General features: G+C 34.0%; 2 protein-coding genes across 5 annotated transcripts in view; one reads left to right on the top strand and one right to left on the bottom strand.

Annotated features, from left to right (window-relative positions):
* Nucleotides 1–15: 15 nt before the first annotated feature.
* LOC106131834 (DNA primase small subunit) lies at nt 16–16,435 on the bottom strand. Of its 2 annotated transcripts, none has more exons than XM_013331054.2 (7): nt 16,159–16,435; nt 5,708–5,964; nt 3,945–4,114; nt 3,650–3,848; nt 2,681–2,891; nt 516–855; nt 16–234 (listed from the first exon to the last, which is right to left on the bottom strand). In XM_013331054.2, the coding sequence occupies exons 1-7, from the start codon at nt 16,243–16,245 to the stop codon at nt 215–217; spliced, it is 1,284 nt and encodes a 427-aa protein (XP_013186508.2). In that variant the 5' UTR covers nt 16,246–16,435; the 3' UTR covers nt 16–214. The 2 variants fall into 2 exon arrangements, with proteins under 2 accessions (XP_013186508.2, XP_013186509.2); XM_013331055.2 differs by lacking the exon at nt 16,159–16,435 and adding an exon at nt 6,044–6,411.
* LOC106131832 (trafficking kinesin-binding protein milt) overlaps nt 11,489–23,019 on the top strand; it is a 41,082-nt gene continuing 29,551 nt past the window's right edge. For 2 of the 3 annotated variants that reach the window (XM_013331046.2, XM_060944422.1), the window contains exons 1-3: nt 16,510–16,748; nt 19,944–20,048; nt 22,689–22,793. In XM_013331046.2, the coding sequence (XP_013186500.2) occupies nt 16,661–16,748; nt 19,944–20,048; nt 22,689–22,793 (298 nt within the window). In that variant the 5' untranslated portion in view covers nt 16,510–16,660. Of the gene's footprint in view, nt 11,576–16,509; nt 16,749–19,943; nt 20,049–22,688; nt 22,794–23,019 lie in introns of those variants that run through there. The other variant, XM_013331052.2, reaches the window with a different exon arrangement.

The raw sequence follows: 23,019 nt of genomic DNA, 5'->3' as shown, positions 1-23,019 counted from the left end.
TTAAAAAATATGGCATTGGACTTGATGATACAATTAGGTGAAGCTTATTATATTGTATTCTAAAAGTTTTTTTTTTTTAATAAATCACTCATGCTTTAATTATTGTTGTAAATTAAATTCTAATTTTGTCAACGGAAATATGTTTTTGTTGTAACATAGAACAACTTGGCATGAGATGCAAGTCGTTAACATATTGTATGTTAACGACTTGCATTTAAAATTCCAAAGATACATCTGAAATTAGAAAAAAAATTTGGTTAATATAACATTTTTGTAATAGATATCATAAGTTGAAAATTCCCAAAAATACTAGTTTTGAGAAAATGTAGTCCGATAAAGATAATAAGTTTTCCTAAAAAAAAAAACTTGTTGTCTAATCTAAGATCAAGGTTACAGGCGAATCTGGCGTTTCCAAAGAACGTGAGGACGCAAACTAGACAATCCCAGGAGGATTAAAATAAGCCTCTAGTCAATGCAATATGCAACCAATGTTTGACCAGTAGATGAATACTTACTAGCATCATTCCTTCTTCGTAATGCTTCAGCTTTTTCCAATGAAAAAACAACCTCTTGAAAATTCTTTACAGATTTTGTCATATTTTTACGATGAAGTTCGCTTTCTGGAGAATTATCATCAAGTAAAGAGTCTATTGTGGGTATTTCGTTCAATTTCATTCTTTCTGCCTCTTTAGGCTTAAATACAACTGATACTTTTCCAGTCTTGGGGTGTATACTGAACGGCGATTTTAATAAGTGATTGAATCCTTTCGTTACATTCACATCAAGCCGGGGATAACAATATTGTATTTTTATTTCTTCGATTAAATACTTCAATCTTCGAGTAATGCCTGCATTCTGAAAAAAATAATAATGGTATTTATAAATTTAATTGTAAGTCTACTTACCACGTTTACCTCGTGGACCAACTCATATGCAACTAGTTGTGCCATCCCGGCTATGTGTTCCTAATACCACAACTAAAAACGACTACAGTTGCTGTGCTATCCGAGATGAGTGTTCTTAATGATACAACTAATTAAAATAGATTTGTTCACCGTTTGTCATATTGTTGCATAAATCATTAACAATGGTATTTATATCACTACATATTATGACACTAGCTGTGCCCGCGACTTCGTCCGCGTGGAATAGTTATTTAGAGCATCATTGATTTGCCCTCAAGGATGAATAATTTTCCTCGTTTTTTTTTCACTCTTCTTTATTTCTTCGCTTCTAAAAGTAGCAGCGTGATATTATGTAGCCTAAAGCCTTCATCTATAAATGGTCTATTCAACACAATTTTTTTTTTAATTCGTGCCAATAATTCCTGAGATTAACGCGTTCAAACAAACAAACAAAAAAAAAATTTCAGCTTTATAATATTAGTATAGATAAAATCTCCTTATTTTCGCATGCGCTTATATCGGAAAGATGTGGAGGGATTTTGTTCCTGTTTGAAATATTTGAAAGGAAGGTTTATATCTAGAAATGCTATGCGTGCGAAGCCGGGCTGGTCGTTAGCGTAAAGTACACCTTTAAATTGTATTTATGAAGTACATAAGGGAATTTATTTTGTAACATATTCAAAAAAAAATCAAATATGCATTTTATGGGCATATTACTTTAATGAAATTATAAGAGTCCAGTTTTTATTATTGTTTCTCATCTTGGATTTCACGGGTCTATACACCCCGGATTTTTGAGAAGCTTGCGTGGGGATATAAATCCAACACGTAGAGGCCCTTTGGAGAAGTTGATGTTATGTTGTTCGCCTGCCAAAACCCGTTCCCGGGCATATCAATAGACGATATGTCCATGAACAGGTTTCGGCAGGAGGTGGAGCTATTGCAAAATAAGGAAAAGAATGATGGGTTATGGAGTTGACGTTTGGATGGATTTAAAACGGGTTATTGCTGGAGAAGTTCGGGAAGCTGCCATAATCATGAATACGTAACTATTATGCGGCAGGTGATGACTCGCCACTCACTAAATGGGCCCCTCAAATCAGTCACCATGATTAGCAACAAAGGGCCAACATCGGCATGGGTGGCTAAGGATGTCGAAAGGTGAGACTGCCTTGCGTGAAATCGTGGTGATCCAGTCAGGCAACCACGGCGTTATGAATGACAGACAGACGTTACAGAATGTACATATATGTCACCGGAAAATAACAAGACTCGGACATATGTTGATCAATTTTCTAGGTAGTTAATCAACTCTCGGAAAATAATAAACGGCAGTTGACATTTACGATTTAACGTATATATTTTAGTAAATTGATAAATTTACTGTGTCTTACCGTTAAATCATCTGACAAGGGCGAGGCTTACGTTGATTGGTTAAACGAATTTCGTGCTTTAACACAGCCAATATTTAGAACTCGGAAATTGTAATTTTCATAGAAAAGTGTCTACCCGAACCGGCAATTTGTATGAAAACGTCGGAAAAAAATAAGATTTCAGCATGGTGTCATAGGAAAAGTTTTTCACCGTCTCGAATGGTGGTTTGAGGGTTATTGATGTTTCAAAAATAACTCTCGTAATATATGTACATTTACTTCCACATCTCTATCGCCAAAGTATCAATATTAAATTACTATTAAAGTAACATATCTGAGTGTTTATTCATAGAATCGACGGCATAGCTATAAACTATATTAAATAATAAATAATGGACATACTTCTCTGCAGTAATTGTCATATATACTCCTAAATTCTTGCCATCTCTCTAAAGATGATGCAGGCATCTTTTCAAGTCTTTTTGCAGTTTGTGCCTTCAATGCTTCATCAGGTATCAATTTAAGGAATGCTTTCAAACCTTCTGTAGATGCAAAAAATTCTTGATCTTGCAAAACTTGTTCAAAATACTTGTCTATGATTTGAAGAGCTCGCCTGAAATTAGTTAAATATTACAAGCTCAAAATGCTACAAAAAATATTCATGGTTTTTCATTGATTGTATTTACAATGGGCACTTTAATGTTTTACTTTAATTCAGTTACCTACGTATGTAAATATGACCATACAGCTGAATGAAGCCTTTCAAGACTGTTGGCACTGTCTACCCCATTTGGAACGAAGTCGTGAGTATATGTTCTTCTTCCTCCTGGCTTTGTCCCAGTTGGATCCTTACCTCCCTGGAGAGGAGCTCGGGGTATGGCTTTTGAACATAAATCCTAGTCTAACAATTTTTCCTTAGTGAATAAGGGAGAGTAAATAAAAGCAACAAACATGATTAATGGAGCAATGGTCAGCTTAGGTAAAAGTTGTCCAAAAAGCTTCCTCAGGTGATCAAATGTATAGGAGTGTAAGTAAGATGTGGAAGAATTACATTGTCAATTACTATTTGACTGCTTGTCTCACAACCTGAATTTACATACATTTCTGTATTTATTTAAAATTTCTGACTATATCTACTACTAGCGATCCGAAAAAAGATCTAAGCATTCCTACATACAGTCAAAGAGACAAACACGGGAAGCAACTTTCCTTTATATACTATGTAGTGATAGTGATATTGTTTGTATTTCAATACCATCATAGTGCCTAAATATAGCTGAAGACGCCTTTAAGGCTTAATGATAACTTTGGCTCTGACTTCCCCCTATGGAATAAAGACGCGATTATATGTTTGTATGTTTTATACTATACCTGATACTAGAATGTAAATTATCACTTCCCAAATGAACTTTTTTATACTGGTTTTCCCCTCCTGTGATCAAACATAAATAGTCAGCCAATGCTCCTCTTCCTGGAGTATCCAGTGTTCTAGCTTCATAGTCTGAAACCCAGCAATGGATGCCACGACGACCAGAGAATACCCATAAGATATTTTGAAAACCAAAGTCTTCTGTAATGTTAAAAAATACACATTTGAATTCATCACAATATACTTTTGTTAAAATATCATCAAGCTATCAACAACAACTTAAAAGCTTAAACTTACCTTTCAAAGCTTTATCTATAATATTGCAAGCTATGATCATAAACTTCCAACATTTCTCACAAACTTTGGCCTCTTGACAGCATGTTCTAACTTCATCATAGTCAGTCAAATCTATATCAAAAACCAATTCTCTTGCCAGCACTACTCCATCATGTCTACCCATTGAAGGCCTGGAATGCCATTGTCATAAGCAAGTGAATTTAGATTTTGAACATTTACATTTTTACAGAGAAATATAAATATCAATGTTCTTCAATATGTATTATACTAGTTTTTACACATAAGCTTTTGTTTGTTTGTTTTAAAGATTTATCTTTATTGCACATAAAAAGAAATAAAACAACTTTCAAACAGTCTTCACATTAAGAAGAATATGTACAATGGCAGACTTACCCCAATTGGGATTTCTTCCAGACAACCAAAAGCTTTTTTGACTACATTTTCATACAAAATTTTGCCATTCTTGCGGGAACTTCCGGAAGTTCTCTTATGTACCTAACTTCAGGAATTCACGATACACTCATATTGTTATCTCTTTATCCCTTATGGGTTAGACAGGGCCATCTATCTTAAAAAGACTGAAAGGCTACATTCAGCTATTTGGCTTAAATAATGTTGTTATTTTTCAAATACATTTTTCATATACATTTAAGAAAAACAATTCAAATATCACATTATCATTCATTCTTCTTGAAAAAGTCTGTAATACTGTTCTGTTTATAATTGTACTTCATTTCAAAAGCTCGGTCACGAAGACGTCGTAACATAACTTCGTGGGTATCCAATTCTTTATGTTCAGCCCATTTAAGAGCAGTGTTTAAAGCTCCTACTGCCTCTGAATTACCCACTTTTTTGGAGGCGGGAACTTCAATGCTAATGCCCTCATCTTGCTCGTCTTCCTCACACCTTTAAATTTACACTAAACAAAAGACTAACGACAAATGTTCATTGAAGCCCGCACCTACCCCTGCCAACTTCCCGCGAACCCGCCGGATTACAGCAATCACCGAATTAGCGAGTCCGGATAACCGAGGCCCTACTGTAGTAGTAGTTTATAGAAGTTTCGGATTCAGTATTAATCTAGCCAATTATTTCTTTAATTATCAATGCATAGAATATAACCTTTCACAAATTTTTGTAGCTCACAGCATTCAGCATCTCAGCATTTTAACATGTATACCTAACATGATAAAACTCAAGAGTTGCTGAGTGACTGATAGACAATATACATTAAAACTACTGCACATAGGAAGCTGTTTGGCATCATGTTTCTTGTAAGAGTAAGTCACTATTCTGATCTGGTGCACTATAGAATCTACAATTTTTTCCCATAGGCTTTGTATAGTAAGTATGCAACAACTATAGACTTCAGACAATGGTAACTAGTTATTTTGGTATACACCAACTTTTCTTTTTCATCTGACCTGACTGAGATTAGGTTGTTATTCTACTAAGTATGTACATTAGCTTTCTTGCTAAGCAACACTAACTCACACAAAATATTCACATTAAAGCAACTGAATAATGATCTAATAAAAGTAAGTTTCCTTTGCAATGGTTTCAGATCAGATGTGAGTTCCTTTGCGAGATGTAAAAAGCATTTAATTACTTTTCTGCTATATGCTGATTTTTGTCTTACTTAATCCTAGATATATATGGGGTAATAAATATACATATATGGGACATAAAGAAGTTCTACACACTATATGTCATATATGTAGCCCTATCGCACACTCCAATTACATTAGATTAGAGGTACTTACTTAGTATTATATACTGCACCAACATCTAATTTGAATGGGCATTTCTTTTGCAACAAAGTCAAAAACTCCTTCTGATTGCTGATAGACAAATAACGAAGGTATACATCATCTGCTAATGTAAACGATAATTCTCTATTGGAAAGAGGTTGAGGACTGCTACCACAAGCTAGCCACCTGCAGAAAATATTCTGTGGGAAATGCCTTGTGTAGTAAATCGGTAGCATAACAGGGAGTTCATTGGCATCATATTGACCTACCTGTAAAAAAAATAATTAAAGGAGAGCCAGATTGAATGAAGAGTCAAATACCAACAGGATGTGACTACAATATACGAACCATTTTGAAGTCAATGCACTTAGTAAATATTTATTGCTTATACCTTAACGGAATAGTCAAAAATTTGTAAAATAAATTTAACCTATTCAACAAAACTAAAGGATTTTGGTACCTAATCAAATCAAATGGCGGGAAGAATTTTACGGTTTTTGTTGCCCTTGCCTTCAGGATTTGTGTCGTCTGTGACTTTGACATTCCCTAACGTCACGGAAGTTTACACGTTTAGATACCTTATGGCAAGGATGATAAAATCAAAGCCTAAATATAATACTTTATAACAAGACTGAGCAAAATATGTTATGTAGCCGAATCTCTCAAGAAAGTAAAATCGGTTTCTGTACCAACCAATTTTGAGGGATATTCAATAAAAGCGTAGTAAAAAAAATTGTCTGTACATTGAGTATATTTAAAAAAAAAATTATATCGATAAAAAATAGTAAAATTCATGCTCAAAAAAAAGGCTGTCTATTTGTACTATGTTTGTTTGTACACGCTAATCTTCGGTGCTACTGAACGGATTTGAATGAAACTTGTTTTGTTGTGTAGCTCTTATACCTGGCCTATAATTTATTTAGGAATCTGGTACAGCAAATATCGAACCATAACAAATCAGCCAAACTATAGGAAATTACCAAATGACGTCTTAACAAAAGTTGTTCAACCTGATGAACATTTTCTGTTGGCGTATAAAAATCGAAGATCTGGAACACCTGTTGCAGAATGATTATATACCAGCTAAATCATCTGAATTATGGAAAAGACGTTTTTACAAAAGTCCTGATGAGCATTAACTTTTGGCAAAAAAAAAGGAAGGTCTGGATCATGTGATCAAGCCTAAGGGACGAACTACTCTGTAATATGTACCGAAATTTGAGTAAATTTAATAACCTTAATCTTCGTATTTCCAATAACACGCAAACGGAGTTGCGGGCGTTAACTAGTATGTAAATAAAGACGATTGCCAATAAAAGCAAATTATTTTATTTTCAAATTCCACTCGATGAAGACATTAAGAAACTTGTTGTTTCTTAATGTCTTCATAGATTTATTTATTGATATCGATGAAATTTTAGCCCACGAATTAGTCACGCACACCTCCAAAACTGTACACTACCAAGAAACGGAAACATTTTAATTCAACTTACTATGTTTATAGATATTTATTCTGAGATTTACGCCATTAGATACGAGTAACACTCCAGTCAAATTTACCAGTGTTGTCTTCTTGCATTTCAAGGTTCGTGAATAAGTCCAGAGAGGATCTATTCACGAATGTTGATAGGACATCCTTATCTTCCCTCTCAATCTGCGGTTGACCCCCAGAGAAGAGCCATAGTTTCTTAATAATTAAGATGTACATTGCCCTTTTAGTTTTAACCAAAGACATTGTTTTACAACAGCCAATCACGCGACGCTGTCAGCTAATAACAGCGAAGAGTCTAAATCGCGCAATGAAAGTTTTCACAGATTGGAGAATATAAACAATATCCGACACAACATACTTGGAGCCGCGGTTCTCCAGGCAAAACACCTAGCCTAGCGGAAGATCTTCCCTTGTGGCGGTCAAGATCGAACTTTCGTTTCCGCTACATCATTAAACTTAACTAGCAAGACGGTGTCCATGCGCATGGCTTAAACTCAGTGAGAATTAAAGTCTGTAACAACTACACACAAAAAATTGGAGGTACACGTAAAATAATATTATTCTACGTGTACCTCCAATTTTTTGTAATATTACTTGTCTAGCATTACTTAATGTCGTGCCAGATACATAAATTAGAAAAAAAAACTTGTAAATATATACTATTTGATACCTAATAAATATGGAAGTCAACATTCATAATTCATTTCCAATAGCTATACGTATATTTTGCTGTAAGTTTTAAATACCTAGTTACTTACTTGAAGTATATAAATGAAATAATCCACGATCTACTTATTTAAAAAAATGCAGGTTAAAACTAAGTTAGTACCTAGCAGAGTTTTTGATTCGTTTTAATTAGATATTTTTTATTTTATTGGTTTTCAAGCATAGTGCAAATACCACCTGTGACAAGAAGCCTTTTGAGAACCTCTTCTTTAACTATATCCAATTAGTACTTAAACTATTTTTATTTTACTGTTTCATTTCATATTTTATATGAAAATATTTGGTGCAATTGTTTCAGGCTCGTTTATAAAAAAAATTTACAATTTTTCCGATAAATACGAAAAACAATTGACAAATGCAGTTTTGTTGCTTCTGAGAAATCCTTTAATAAGTACACTAGTAGTTTCAACAGCAGTAGTTATGATATTTGTCATATTATCATATTCTTTCACTGTTGTAATTGCTGTATTTTGCTTCATTAGTATTATTTTGGTGGGAGAAGGTAAGTAAAACATTTAAAAACGTTGAAATTTCAAAAGTGGAAGCAAACTCCTAATTATAAGCCACGGAAGTTATAATTATTAATATAGCAAAATGGTACTTAATGATACAACAAATATCGTTTTGATACTAGAAAAGGTTGAAACACAACGGAAGTTATGAGATTATCAATCACCACGGGCCACGGGATTTCGCTAGTCAATATCATTAAAAAAAGGAGTAGATTGCTTGTTTGTTTAATAGTAAAATTGACAAATACAAATTGTTTCAGGTTGTTTTCTTCTCATTGTGTTGGTCTTGCAGAGCATATTTATTATTATGTCAATTTATATCTGTGTAATATTAGTAACTATATTTAAAAATGACGCCCTAAAATATAAATTAACATCAATAAATACATGAATTTATACTTCTTATTGCGATTAAAGTTATCTAAAAGTAATAAGATGATGTTTTATTAAGAATCTAAAACTAAAGGAATTAATTCTATTCCTAAATAGTATATTTCAAAAACATCCTGATTTTCATTATTATTCACGGAAGCTGTCGTCGCCCCGCATCGCTATTTTTTGCCCTTTTATAATTTATCTTTTTTCTACGATGTCTCTGTCGAACGTCGTCGCGCCTGTCATGCTAAGTAGGGAAAATAACACATTATATAATTGATTTTCTTGGAAAAACCCTACCAATGGTTTTTCATTATTATTGACTAAGTTTTATGAAAAGCGACGAATTTAGCATCATCTACAAAAAGCATCGACATTTTACCGGGATGAAAATACTAAGTCCTTCCTACGTCCTAAATTTTAAAAAGATTGATTATGTAGAATAATTTAAGAAGAAAAGTTATTGCGTACAATTTTATATTTTTATATTACAAACTTATGTTTCCTGCGCCACAAAAAAGTCTAATGTCAGACTGACAGATCTTTTTGCCAATAATGTCAAAAATTGACTTTTTAGTTTCGCATCAACCGTTTCGTTTCGTTCGCTCGCTCGCACATTCAGATTTCGCGCATGAACACGATTTATTTTGTGGTTGTGGCCAAATATGTAGCTGAAATTAGTTATAATTTATATTCAAAACGACTAGATAATTACAAATGCATATGTGAGTTATAAAAAGAGAGGTCAAAATTACAGTTTAGTGTGAAAGAACGTGTTATATTAGTGGAGTAGTGACTTTAATTGTTCAATGTCTGTAGACAGCGATTGACCATTTTGGGGTTTTAAATTATCACTGAAAGGTCATAATCACATCCATCTATTTTGTGATGTAAATAAACTGTGAGTGTTTTCCTAGTTTTATATAGATATAGATATATTAACAGACTGCACAGAATATTTTTAGAGAACCATTGTTTTGCTTAACAATTATACAATCACATAATGACAAGCTGCACATTTACATTTATCCTATCAATACTTTGTCCATTTTATTGGGTAAATATTAATTTTTATTTAAACTCCATTTTAATTTTATTATAACGAGGTAAAAGGGATCAATATACATATATATGAGAAAACATTAATTTAACTACAGATAGTCTCGTAAGAAAGTAAGAACTAGTATAGTTTAATTTGTCCTGTATTTATTTATTTGGTGATATCTTACTCCATACTCTGTGTAATATGTAATTGTATGCAAAATTGTACGGAGTTTGGTTCACTGGTGATGTGAAAGATGGTCAAACAAACACTTTCACATTTTATAATATGATATAATGGATTTTAATAATTATTAATCGTGCAACTCATATCAGAAGAAAGGTAGTGTTCTTAATTTAACTAGAATTACATTTTATGTTTCCACTATCCTCCTTATCACTCCTTATTTTGCTTTACTTTGATATGATTTTTTATGGTATATGTAATACATATATTTATAATACCTAATATGTATTTAAAACTCTTTGCAGGTACAATTTATCCGTACCCTATCAGGGAGTTAGTTCATGTAAAAAATCACCCCTATTAAGAAACTTATGAAATTCAATTACATGGAATTAGATTTACAGATTTGGGGAATTGAAATTAATTTCTGATGTTGTTGCTCTTTTTTAATATACTTGTTACTCAGGTCCTTTTTGGATCGAAAAGGGAAAATAAAATCCTATACTTTTGTTTATATAACTGTGAGTGTAACTCCCTAGTTAAAATTGTATGCATAATGCATGCATTGCATGCAATAGCAAATGGTTATCTGTTACTAGCGACCCGCCCCGGCTTCGCACGGGTGCAAAATTATAAATGTTATTATACATAAAAACCTTCCTCTTGAATCACTCTACCTGTAACAAAAAACCGCATCAAAATCCGTTGCGTAATTTTAAAGATTTAAGCATACAGACAAACAGACTAAAATAGCGACTTTGTTTTATACTATGTAGTGAAGTATTCTCATTCGGCTATCCAAATACCAAGGCCTCTTCTTTTCTCTTATCATTTAACTATTTATTGGTTACAATGTTAAAAAAGGGTATGAATGAAATTTATTCTTTCCTTTCTGAATTTTTAAAAGCGAATGTGGCCTGTCATAAACCACATAAAATTTATTTGTATAAAAATAAATTGCAGCTCCTTTTCATTTCACAGGTAATGAAATTTTCAAGGATATTCATGGCAAGAAATTTTGGCTAAATTAGGTGTGTGAGTATCTGAATATTATTTTCACTTTAGTGAAAGGATAAATCAGTCTGTCTCTTTCACTGATACCCTAAGATTTACTAAATATTTAGAGATGTACATAAAAAAATCTAATATTATTATGCCTTAAAAATCCTTTCAAACTAAGTTTGGGCTAGCTGAATCTGTGTAATGACATTAATTTAAATTTATAAGTTTTAATAAAATAATATTGTAAAAATGTACGAAACTAGCTTGCCTTAGATAAATTGCTTAAGATTTATTCATTATACTATTAGGCAAATAAGTAATTCATGGAATTTGACATGATTCCTGGATGCACGAATTGCAATTTTGCATAATATAAAGAAATTATGTGCAGCGTCCATGGAGTAGAATTTTGTTCAACTTGTGTGGCAGGCACTGTAATTCCGACTTGTTTGTAGGGCATTCCGTCAAGCTGGCGGCCCTTCAGGATGCGACTCGCGCGCCCTCGCTAGCTCCGCGCGCAACACGACACGTCGCCACACTTACAGGTATGCAGTTGAAAACTCTTACCATTATGATGAGTATTTTACTGGCTGATTGTGGCCCTGTTACAGTACAGATTGCTGCTGGAGTATTTTGTCTTCTTCTATTAATTAAGTCTTGAGTCAGGCTTAAGATTTACTGACAAATGTTGTGTGACTGCAAATTTTCCAAATATTGTTTCTTTTTTCCAAAAAAGCAGAGAGTAGTCTCTAGAAATTTGTAGGCAAAATATTTACTCCATTTTTTTTCTGTTATTTTCTAATGAGCCACCTTATAAGCTTCTTCTTATTTATGTTATATTCTCACACCATTGCTAATTACCTCTTCCAATCTCTAATGCAAACACCATATTATAACAGTACTCAATTTCCCATTTCTCAAATGTCACAAGGGGAAAATTATATTAAACTTTATTGTTAGTTATTTCATGAGCCACTCATGGTAATAATGACATGTAAATTTCTAAACCATCTTTTCCATTAAACTGTAGCCTGTATTATAACAACGACATGTTTTACCTCAAAAGATATGGGTGTGTGCAGTGACGAGTTTACATGGTTTGATTTTTGGCAATGTGGCATTAATTGTAAATCTGGCAAAACCATAGTGTTCCAGTGATTGGAACCTTATGATGGAACTTTTTTGTAGTCGTTAACTGACAGGGCATTAATCTTTTTATAAGGCATACCAACTATAAACTTTTGTGAATAAGTTGGATTCATCTTTCCAGATTTTTATGCGTTTTGCGGATTATGTTTAGCCTATTCACGAAACAGAAAAACTCCGTATGCCGATCTCTATTATGAAAATATGTGATGTTAATTTAATACGTATGTATGAGTGATGTATGAGGCGTAGAATTTCTTTATTGCACTCATGACGCGTATTACCTGAATACCGCTTGCAAATTAATATTCCGTTCTCGTTTTTCATACGCCTTCTGTGTAAGTACAAGCGCTATATTTCTGAATATTTTTTTTGTAGATAGTTCAAGAGAGAAGTACATCCATGTTTACAAAAAAGGAATGTCATTATATTATTATATTAATAATTAAATACACAGTAGTGGATTGTTAAATAATTTACCTTAAATGAAATACACAAATAGGCGTCATATTTGGAGTCTTCTTATGACATCAAAATACGATTATAAATATGTTGTGGAAAAAAGTCTTTTTGCTCGACTGCCTGTCTTTCACCAATAAGTTCTAATTTATGTACTGCTAGAGGCCGCCCGCGACTTCGTCCGCATGGAAACCCTATCAATCCCGCGGGAACTCTGGGATAAAAAGTAGCTACCCACATACCAAAATTTCATCGTAATCGATTCAGTAGTTTTTGCGTGAAAGAGTAACAAACATCCATACTGACATCCTGACATACTCACAAACTTTCGCATTTATACTAATATTATAAAGCTGAAGAGTTTGTTCGTTTGAACGCGCTAATCTCAGGAACTACTGGTTCGAATTGAAAAATTATTTTTGTGTTGAATAGACCATTTATCGAGGAAGGCTTTAGGCTATATTCATAACATCATGCTGCAACTATAAGGAGCGAAGAAATAATGGATAATGTCAAAAATACGGGGGAAATTATTCATCCTTGAGGGCTTCACTGATACCCAAAATAACTATTACACGCGGACGAAGTCACGAGCAAAACTAGTTTATAATATAAGTAGGTTTAGTTAGTTGACATCCATACAAGATGAGTTGTATGTAGAGCGTAAATATTGTGTTGTGAAGCATAAAAATATAGTAACTAAATGAAAATATTTTAGCTAGTATTTTCAGAAGATTTTAAGGTTAAAACTGTATCTTGACGAATTGATATTGAAAACAAATATTAAATATCAACGGTACATGAAAAATACAGAGCAGAAGCAAAAAATTTAGTTTTTAGAACTTCTCTGTCAGCTGCTGCATACTGACTAGTATTCTGTCAGTATGAAGCAGCAGATAGTACATACATACATACATATGGTCACGTCTATATCCCTTGCGGGGTAGATAGAGCCAACAGTCCTGAAAAGACTGAATGGCCACGTTCAGCTATTTGGCTTAATGATAGAACCGAGATTCAAATAGTGACAGGTTGCTAGCCCATCGCCTAAAAGAGGAATCCTAAGTTTATAAGCCTATCCCTTAGTCGCCTTTTACGACATCCATGGGAAAGAGATGGAGTGGTCCTATTCTTTTTTGTAATAGTGCCGGGAACCACACGGCAGCAGATAGTAATTGTCTGATTTCTCCGATTTAAATGCAGTTTTCTAAAAAACTCTTAAGCCTAATCTCAAAAGTCATGTACGTTTATGAGATAGCGCTTATGAATGAAGTGAAAATATTATGATGCCATAATATGATTGGCGGCGCGCCAGTGCGCGTGCTATTCTGGGCGGGCGGGCGGCGCGCGCGCGGCCAGTCTGCCGCCGCGGGTCCGCCGGCTACGAGCGGGTTACACGTATCGCTGCTTGCGCATTCAATACGTTCATACGCCATATTTTAATAAATAAAATCTAGGGCTTATTTTTTTAATTTTACCATAGGTATTAAGAAACGAATATACATTAGAAAAATTAATGCCACATTAAGTAAATTGATCTCATCGGTGTTGAATATCTGTTTTATGTATGAAATTGTTTTTATGATGTAATAATTGTGCTTATTTATTATTTGAGGTCCAGTCTGAACATCAACAGTGTGCAAGACAAAGCAATGAAAGGTACTGCACAGATTATATTGCAAAATGCTCTGTTATCTGGCATGTTTACCGTTGTATTCGTCCTGTTTTTTTTAACGTAAAACTATCATATGAATAAAATTTCTTCTTGGAACAACTACTTACATTTAATATTATTTGGATTTGTTACAATGGAAAGTCATTAATTGTTACTCATAATATAACAACACAAGCATAATGTACTTCACACATTTTACAGTTGTTGCAATCGTATTACATTCACGTAATCAAGTTGGTTCCTACTAACCCACTGATTTTCATTCATGAATTGTAAATTTCAACAATTATTGTTTTTGTGATCAATGACTAGTTACCCTATTTTTAAATGGGCATTTTGATCATAACATACATTGCTAGTTTGAATGTAAATTTACAACTGCAAAAAACAGCAATTTGAATCTGCGTATAGACGTGTGTGAATTAAAAAATTCTCATCAAACCAAAAAACGTTATGCACATATATATTTTTTTAATTTAAACTTCATTTTGTGTATGTTTAGTTCACATGTATGTAAATATTTCTAGTTGTCTAATCAGTGGTAAACAGGGGTAGTTATATAACTCTGTATAGCTAATAGTTATCAAGACAAGTCTGGTTCTGATAACATGGTCGAGTCACTATTCGCGCTGCTTCGTCGGATCGGTGCAAGGTCGATGGTTACGTCATTGTAGTACAGTGACTGTCACAGAACAGTCAATAGCGGGCCAGGTTGGGAGGTGACCCCGCTATGGTAGCGATGCCAACACATTGACGACATCCTTATTTTTATTGGTTATTCAAATGAGTGCGTCGACCGATTCGCCTCCACAGCTAGCTGTGCGTGTGGCCTCGTGCTCTTTCTATTTGCGGGCCACTGAGAAAGTGACGCTTAAGTACAGGATGACTGTTTCAGTGCTAATTTCTCATTAGGAACTTTCCGAGGCTTAACAATAAATCATTCGAAAATTCTAAGTATCTGTGCATATGAAAAATTTACACCTGTGTATTAGTAACCTTTTCGGATTATAGTTTGGGAGAGTGCTACATTTCACCCGAATTAATAAATTATCAGTCACGCAATATGGCTATAGGAGTTAATTGACAGATCTGCACCACACATTTTACTAACAATTTAGCGCAAATGTAATAGGTACACGAATTAAGTAGTAAGTCTAGTAAGCACACCAGAGTAAATTTTGCAATAGAAAAAAAATTTGCAAATTTATTACTTAAAATTTGTCATGTGTTTCACTTCCTTTTTTACGTTATTTTTTTCTGTGCTTATTAGCTAACTCTCACTATATACATACATTTATACACGTCTATATCCCTTGCGGGGTTGACAGACCTAATAGTCTTAAAAATACTGAAAGGCCACGTTCAGCTATATGGCTTAATGATGGGATTGAGATTCAAATAGTGACAGGTTGCTAGCTCATCGCCTACATGAGGAATCCCAAGTTTATAAGCACGATAAGTGAAAGATTATATTACTATACCATTTCAATCTACAAAAAATTCTACTCTTAATGCTCTAACCTAGACCTACTTTTTAAAAGCCTTTGTCAATGATGAGACAAGACAATGCTATTGATCATTCATTATGTATTTTTTGATAGTTCGGTTATTAGATCATATGTTTCTGCCTATACCAAATATTTTATCTATATCCATATATATAAACAAAAATAATAAAAAGCAGACCCCAGGCCGGTAGTAAACAAATGTCTATTGTCATATTTTACCCTCTCGAACTACATTGCTTTGATTTAGAATATGTTTTTGTATACCTGTATCATAGTAGACAAGTATGAGACAAAAATTTTTGAATACATGCTCTAAATATAATATTTCAACAATACTTACATATTTGTGATGCGGCATTTGCTTGAATCTAATAGTTAGCGTTGAGGAACATGTTTGTGCAATAATCCCAAAATATGTAAATGACATAGTTATTTGCTATGAAAATTATCCATGCTCTAATCATATATATATTAAACAACACGTTGTTGAGTTATCCATTGTATCGAAATTCACAGGCTGTTGGCTGTTTCTCTCTCGTTTTCAACACACATTTCTAATCGTAAATGGATGAAAATTGTTTTGTGAGCTTCACTGACTTTATGACAATCCTTGTCGGTGGTGGCTTCTGACAACCGGTTTTTTGTTATCGATTTCTGTGACGTTTAAGATTATGATGAGCCGTTATCAATAGTGATTTGGATTGCCATTCGTTGTTTCCATTACTTAAGGCACGTAGGCAGACCTTGGTGAAAGTGCATCGTTTTGTTTGTTGATATGTGACTGTTAAGTGGTGGTTCGGTAATTGATATAATTGTATGACAGTGAAGCATTTGTGTGGAGCATGAGCACGAAGCGCCAGCGGTTGCGTTCGCGCCGCAACGATGAAACGTTTGAGAAGCGCCAAGACTTGCTTCTCGCTTGGAGCGATGGTAAGTGATGATTGTTGGTCATCATGTTCAGTGATTGCTCCTACGCGTGTTATCAAGAAAGCAAATAATGATCAAAATAACTGTTAAATTTTCATACTGCTTTTGCTTTTTAAATCTCAGCTTATAGCGTAAGTTATTTATAGTTCATAAATGTATCCTACCTACATAGGTAACCTCCAACAATGAGGTTAATCTCCCTCTGTGTTGTGATGAGATGAATATGCTATACATAATATGTATTATAACTTTCTTAAATTTGTGCGCCCACAATACTATGAACAGACGCGCTTGTCGGTAAACTGAACCCGCTTCGTTGTACATAGTACTATGTACATTGCTCATTATTCTGACCACAACAATGTAATATAATTTTTCTCAGTTTTCCTTTAGTTTTGCTTATTGGTAACGTTACTATTGCCGTGATTTTTAAGTAGAACATTAATAATTATGACATTAACCAAATGAAAATCGTGTAGCAACAACCGTTGGCAGTGAGAGGGCAAATTTTTCCATGAAGATTTTTTTGTATTTTTTCGCAACCTGAGCTCTATAAATGTCTGAATTAAATCATATGATGTGTAATTTTATTAAAAACACACAGTATGTATTATGTAAGATATTGTTTGGTTTATTTTCGTCTTGAAAACGTTTAAAATTTCATACTGTTTTCTGTTTCTACAGTCCTAAGTTTAGAACTTTTGATAATTAAGATATTAGGTGAAACTCTCTTGTGCACAATTATATTATATGTCTGATGTAATCATAACACATCTGTTGTATAGGAAAATTTTTCATTCTGATAAGCTGATAATGCATGTAAATATTCGAGGCAATTATATCAAATTGTCCTTCTTATATATCTATACTTATAATAAATCTGTAGAGAGGTCAATTCTGTACATTGAATATATTTTAAAAAAAACAGGGGTTGATTAGTGATCGATACTGATGCTAAAAATGCAATCGGTAAATTTTTTGTCTGTCTGTCTGTATGTATGTTCTTTATACATAGAAACAAAAACTACTTGACGGATTTTAACAAAACTTGGTACAGTTATTCTTCATACTCCTGAGCAGGTTATAGTATACTTTTCATTACGCTACAATCAGTAGGAGCAGAGCAGTGAAAGGAAATGTTGGGAAAACGGGAGAAGTTACTTGATTTTTTAAGCTTCCGTCGCGTGTGCAGCCTTAATAGTTAAAGCTATAGCGAAACCATGTATGTATAACAGAAATATTCTACATAAAATTATTAAAAAAATATCCCAAGACAGCATGTCTATCTTTCATGTTTGACTCACAATAACACGTGTAATTCCTAATAGCTTAGCAGTTCGGTCAAAGACAGCTGCGCGCTGAAGAACACATGCACCTTCGCGATGCCATGAAGCAAGATGATACTATAGACCATTTATCGAGGAAGGCTTTAGGCTATATAACATCACGCTGTAACTGTAAGGAGTAAAGAAATAATGGAAAATGTGAAAAAAACGGGGAAAATTATTCATCTTTCAACTTCAACGATGCCCAAAATAACTATTCCACGCGGACGAAGTCGCGGGCACAGCTAGTTCTAAATAAAATGAGTGTTCTCAAAACGTTTTAGTATATCTTGTCTAGAATATTATAGGGAAGTACCAACTGAAAATTTTCAAGACTTGGATGTTTAGTATTTTCAAAAAATCTTACTTTCCATACAGATATTTCTATTTAGAAATGACAATTAATTATTTGTATCGCATTTAAAGATTATTTTTTCTTAAACTTGTTTTCTTAAACTCTTGTTTATTTACTCACAGTATAACAAATAGAAGATAAATTAAAATCGGTCTAAAACTATTCTAGATTTCTCTCGGCACTGCAGTTTCCCGTTGAGGCGCTATGTAAATAGCTCTTTGTCTAAGAGAGATCACTTTGTATGTCACAGCTTGTGCAAAACATCTACCTAATTAGTTGCTTTCTCTTATACGGTATGTATTGCGATGGCAACCATCTCTGGGCTTAATGATAATAAGCAACGTCGCTAGTTGTAGTTCAAGTCACTCTCTCTCTCATCTTAGCGTGTGCCCAGTTGCACCCTCCGCCACAATTTTACGGCTCTTTCCTACTTTTCTTTTTATTTCATTAATAGTTTAAAATTTAAAAGGGAAATCTTAAAAAAGGAAATCTAATGAAATTAATTGATTAATTTTATTAAATTTTAAATTAATTAATAAATCTGCAAATCGAAACAATTTGAAGCATTTTTTAAATTTTAGTTTATCTTATTAATAAGACAACTGCGGAGAATTTTATATAACAATTGTTCTTAGATATTTTTTGGAAGAAGTCCAACGGAAATACTAAAATAAAAACGTTTTTATTGATACATCTGTGTACACTCAATAGTGTTCCTTTTTTATTCTATGGGCTCAAGATACTTATCTTCAGAAAAGTGCCATTCTTTGTTTGTTTTATATAACTTTCTATTATTTTTTTATATCTTTAATCAGTATACCTCAAAATACAGTATCATTATATTTCAATCGGTTCTGTATTACAAATATTTACTTTCTAAATCCGAAAGTTTTGTCTGATTAACTCGCCATTAATTTAACCATTAAAATTACCTTTATTCGTATAAAGTCCCTGCCAATCCATACTAATATTATAAATGTGAATGTTTGTTTGTCCGTCTTTCACGTCAAAGCCTTTTATAAAATATTGAATAGAGTGTGGAGACGTAGAAGAACATAGGATACTTTTCACGCACGCGGAGCCGTGCCTAAATGCTAGTATTTGTATATTTACAACATAACGGGAATTATTTGGCTTTACTAGCCAATCTTGAAATATATTGCCTGCCATGTTTATTTTTAAGATTTCCTTGTATGAAGAATTGCATTATGGTGCAGACGGTGTATAGAGTATAGCTAGTGTGACAGACGGGGTGCATGCCCCCGCAGATGGCGCGGTCATCCGCCGCCAGGACTGGGAGGGAACTATCGATTCTGTCTGCTGAATGCCTCTATACTAAATACGGAAAGTAGACGCTTTGTAACATGAACTCTGACTAACTATACGGCTAAGGACTGCATTGCGCTCAAGTTGACTACGCCGGTCACGACTGCCTTTCATCAATAAATCAAGGTTTCTTATTACTTAGAAAGTAAGATTTATTATAAGTTTAGATGATAACACAACTCTCTTTTTCAGAGGTGTGCAATAGCGAGGAGGTGCCTGAGGTAGAGATCGTCAGTCTCCTTCAAGAACACATACCAAAATATCGGCTACGAGCTGACAGCCTCACTCAGTTTGGAGGTAAGTTTCAATTTCTGTTCAGATGAATATATACGATATCTTTATCCATGCCTAGCTAGTTGCATTAAATTACTCGTACAATCCAAGTTGGTGACAGTTGATCGGATGTTAGTATTTGTTCTTATATAAACATACACGGTCACGTCTATATCCCTTGCGGGGTAGACAGAGCCAACAGTCTTGAAAAGACTAAATGGCAACGTTAAGCTATTTGGCTTAATGATAGAATTGAGATTCATTTCTGTCACTATTTGTGACAGGTTGCTAGCCCATCGCCTAAAAAAGAATCCCAAGTTTGTAAGCCTATCCCTTAGTCGCCTTTTACGACATCCATGGAAAAGAGATGGAGTGGTCCTATTCTTTTTTTGTATTGGTGCCGGGTATCACATGGCACTTATATAAAAACAACAAGTATAGATAATGAGGTCTTCCCAATTCAATAATGTTGCGCCATGAAATTTTACTCTTTACTCTGTCAAATGTCTGAATTGTTTGTACATTAGAAAGGATATTTTTGAGAAACTTGTGATCACTCATAAGATTGGTTTTAATTCGATCCTTGCGTGATTTGACGAAACTACGGAGCAAATAGTAAAGCTGGATCAATGCTTCTTTCTAGGTATTTTTTATTTCATCGAATTTTGTTGGCATTTGATCAAACTAAGTGTTTCTTTGGCGAAATGATACAATCGTGATGTTATTTCGTCTACTCCGTTACGACGGGATACGACCAAATCAATTTTTATTCAAATATCGCCAACGGAAACACCTAGACTGTTTCGCCTGAGAAACATTTTCATCACTTTAGCAGTTAGCATAGTAATAAAGCAATAACAGACAAATTTTTTTTATAAATTAATTCAGTAAAGCGCGCTATTTTTGTCATGTTTTGATAGCTTCGTCCATAAATGTCCCGATTATTTGCTGGAATCCGCCCAGTTTTCTTTCTCGGCTGGTTGTAAATTTTACTAGGCCAATGTTCTAAAAGTAGAACATTGTCTATTTGCAGGGATGCTAGACTTATGTTGGTATTTTGTATAATACATAGGTAATATTATAGATGTATAATATGTCTGTAGCTTTTACACACATACACATATGGTCACGTCTGTATCCCTTGCGGGGCGGACAGAACCAACAGTCTTAAAAAGACTGAATAGCCACGTTCAGCTATTTGGCTTAATGATAGAATTGAGATTCAAATAGTGACAGGTTGCTAGCCCATCGCCTAAAAAAGAATCCCTTAGTAAGCTTATCCCTTAGTCGCCTTTTACGACATCCATGGGAAAGAGATGGTGTGGTACTATTCTTTTTTGTATTGGTGCCGGGAACCACACGGCTTTTCCTTGTTCTAATTATTTGTATTCAAGTAATCATACCTCTAAGTACTTTCTGCTAGTTACTGTTACATAATAATGGCTCGTTTGCTTGTTTGTTTTTGGCACTTATGTAGGTATGATTGTTTAATACAAGCCGTTCTGAGTTCAAATCATTTGTCTCGCAAATTGTCTGACAATCCGGCTTGTTAGACATTGTCGTCAGACTCAAAACCAATAAGATACCAATACCAACAGGGCCTTCTTATGGTTATGAAAGGAATATTAGAACTATAAGTAATACCAAAAAGCAACAAGTTGGGATGTAATTAAATTTAGTCTTACTTTGAGATAACAAGTAACAACATTTTATTAATGGGATTAGAATAAGGGACAAATTATGACTTAGTACCTACCGAGTGCAATTTAGTAAGTCTTTATAGTAATTAGTTCAACCGTGACAATAGTTTCAACCTTGATGTGAGCAACATGAAAAACAACTATCCAAATGGTTTTTTCTGTAAAAACGGGATTCGAAATATAGTGTTTAAATCTTATCGTTGTTCATCATTCACACGAAGTAAAATCTAATTCTATATCAGTTGTTCCGTTCTAAGTAAGTGTCCGAGGCACGGTTTCCGGCGCCAGCGCCGTTCTGGCAGGCTATAAATAATGGTGTCTCATCGCTCGAGTCATCGCCCGACTGCCAGTATGCACCGCAGCATGCGTCCCCGACCGATCTGATGCGTCGCACCTGTAAAGTTACGCCGTACTCCAATCAATAACTTAGAAACGCTGCATCCTAGTCGTCCGAAAATTTATTTTGTGCATTTGGAACTCAACTTTTTCAACATGCTAGTTAGTGCCTTTAACGTTTTTCCGCTTAAATTACCTATGTGTTTCAGTATTTTTTTTTAAAACAAACTATTTATATACACTTAATAAATAAATCTTTTGTAAGGTAATTTACCGTTAAAAGAGTCGAAAGTGTGAATCCTCTACAACTGGGAGTGGTCGGCATTATTTCGTTTCAACCAGCTGAAAGCGGTTGGGGCATGTAGGTAGTATGATTCAGCATAGAATCCCGTGACGTGTATCACGCGTTGGGGCTTAGGGCCCCTCGCTAAGTGTTTTATTAACGAATTCCTCCTTACGCATTGGTAATTGTTTTATTTCAATGCAAATTAGAGAATTATTCGCAAAAGTTTTAGGAGAATATAGTCTTATAATAACTTTAAATAAGTATACATAATATCTACTCTTAACCTTTATTAAAATCGCATTTCTATAAACACTTTAATTTGAAGTTTTTTTTTAATTTCAGGGTACGAGAATCAAGATTGGTTTATACCGTCACCGGCGTTGCCGGTTAGCTCCGAAGACCTTGGACTCACGCCTGACCAGATCAGGGAGACACTTAATTATTTCCGTGAGTATACGTATTTGTATATAATAGACGATGTGTTTTGTTTTATGAATAGAAACATTGCAATACCATTTCATTCATAACACTTCGACAGTTAATATACTATTGATGTTTATGTAGGCAGTTGAGGATTTTCTGGAATCCGTTACGCGGAGTTCAATAGGCGACGCATTCCCACGATCGTACTCATTGTGCTATTTTTGCACACTGTCTTTACAATCGTATTATG

Source organism: Amyelois transitella, chromosome 5, assembly GCF_032362555.1.
Source record: "Amyelois transitella isolate CPQ chromosome 5, ilAmyTran1.1, whole genome shotgun sequence".
Taxonomy (NCBI): Eukaryota; Metazoa; Arthropoda; class Insecta; order Lepidoptera; family Pyralidae; genus Amyelois; species Amyelois transitella.
Note: the sequence above shows the minus strand (reverse complement) of the source record. Positions and strands in the feature narration are given on the sequence as shown.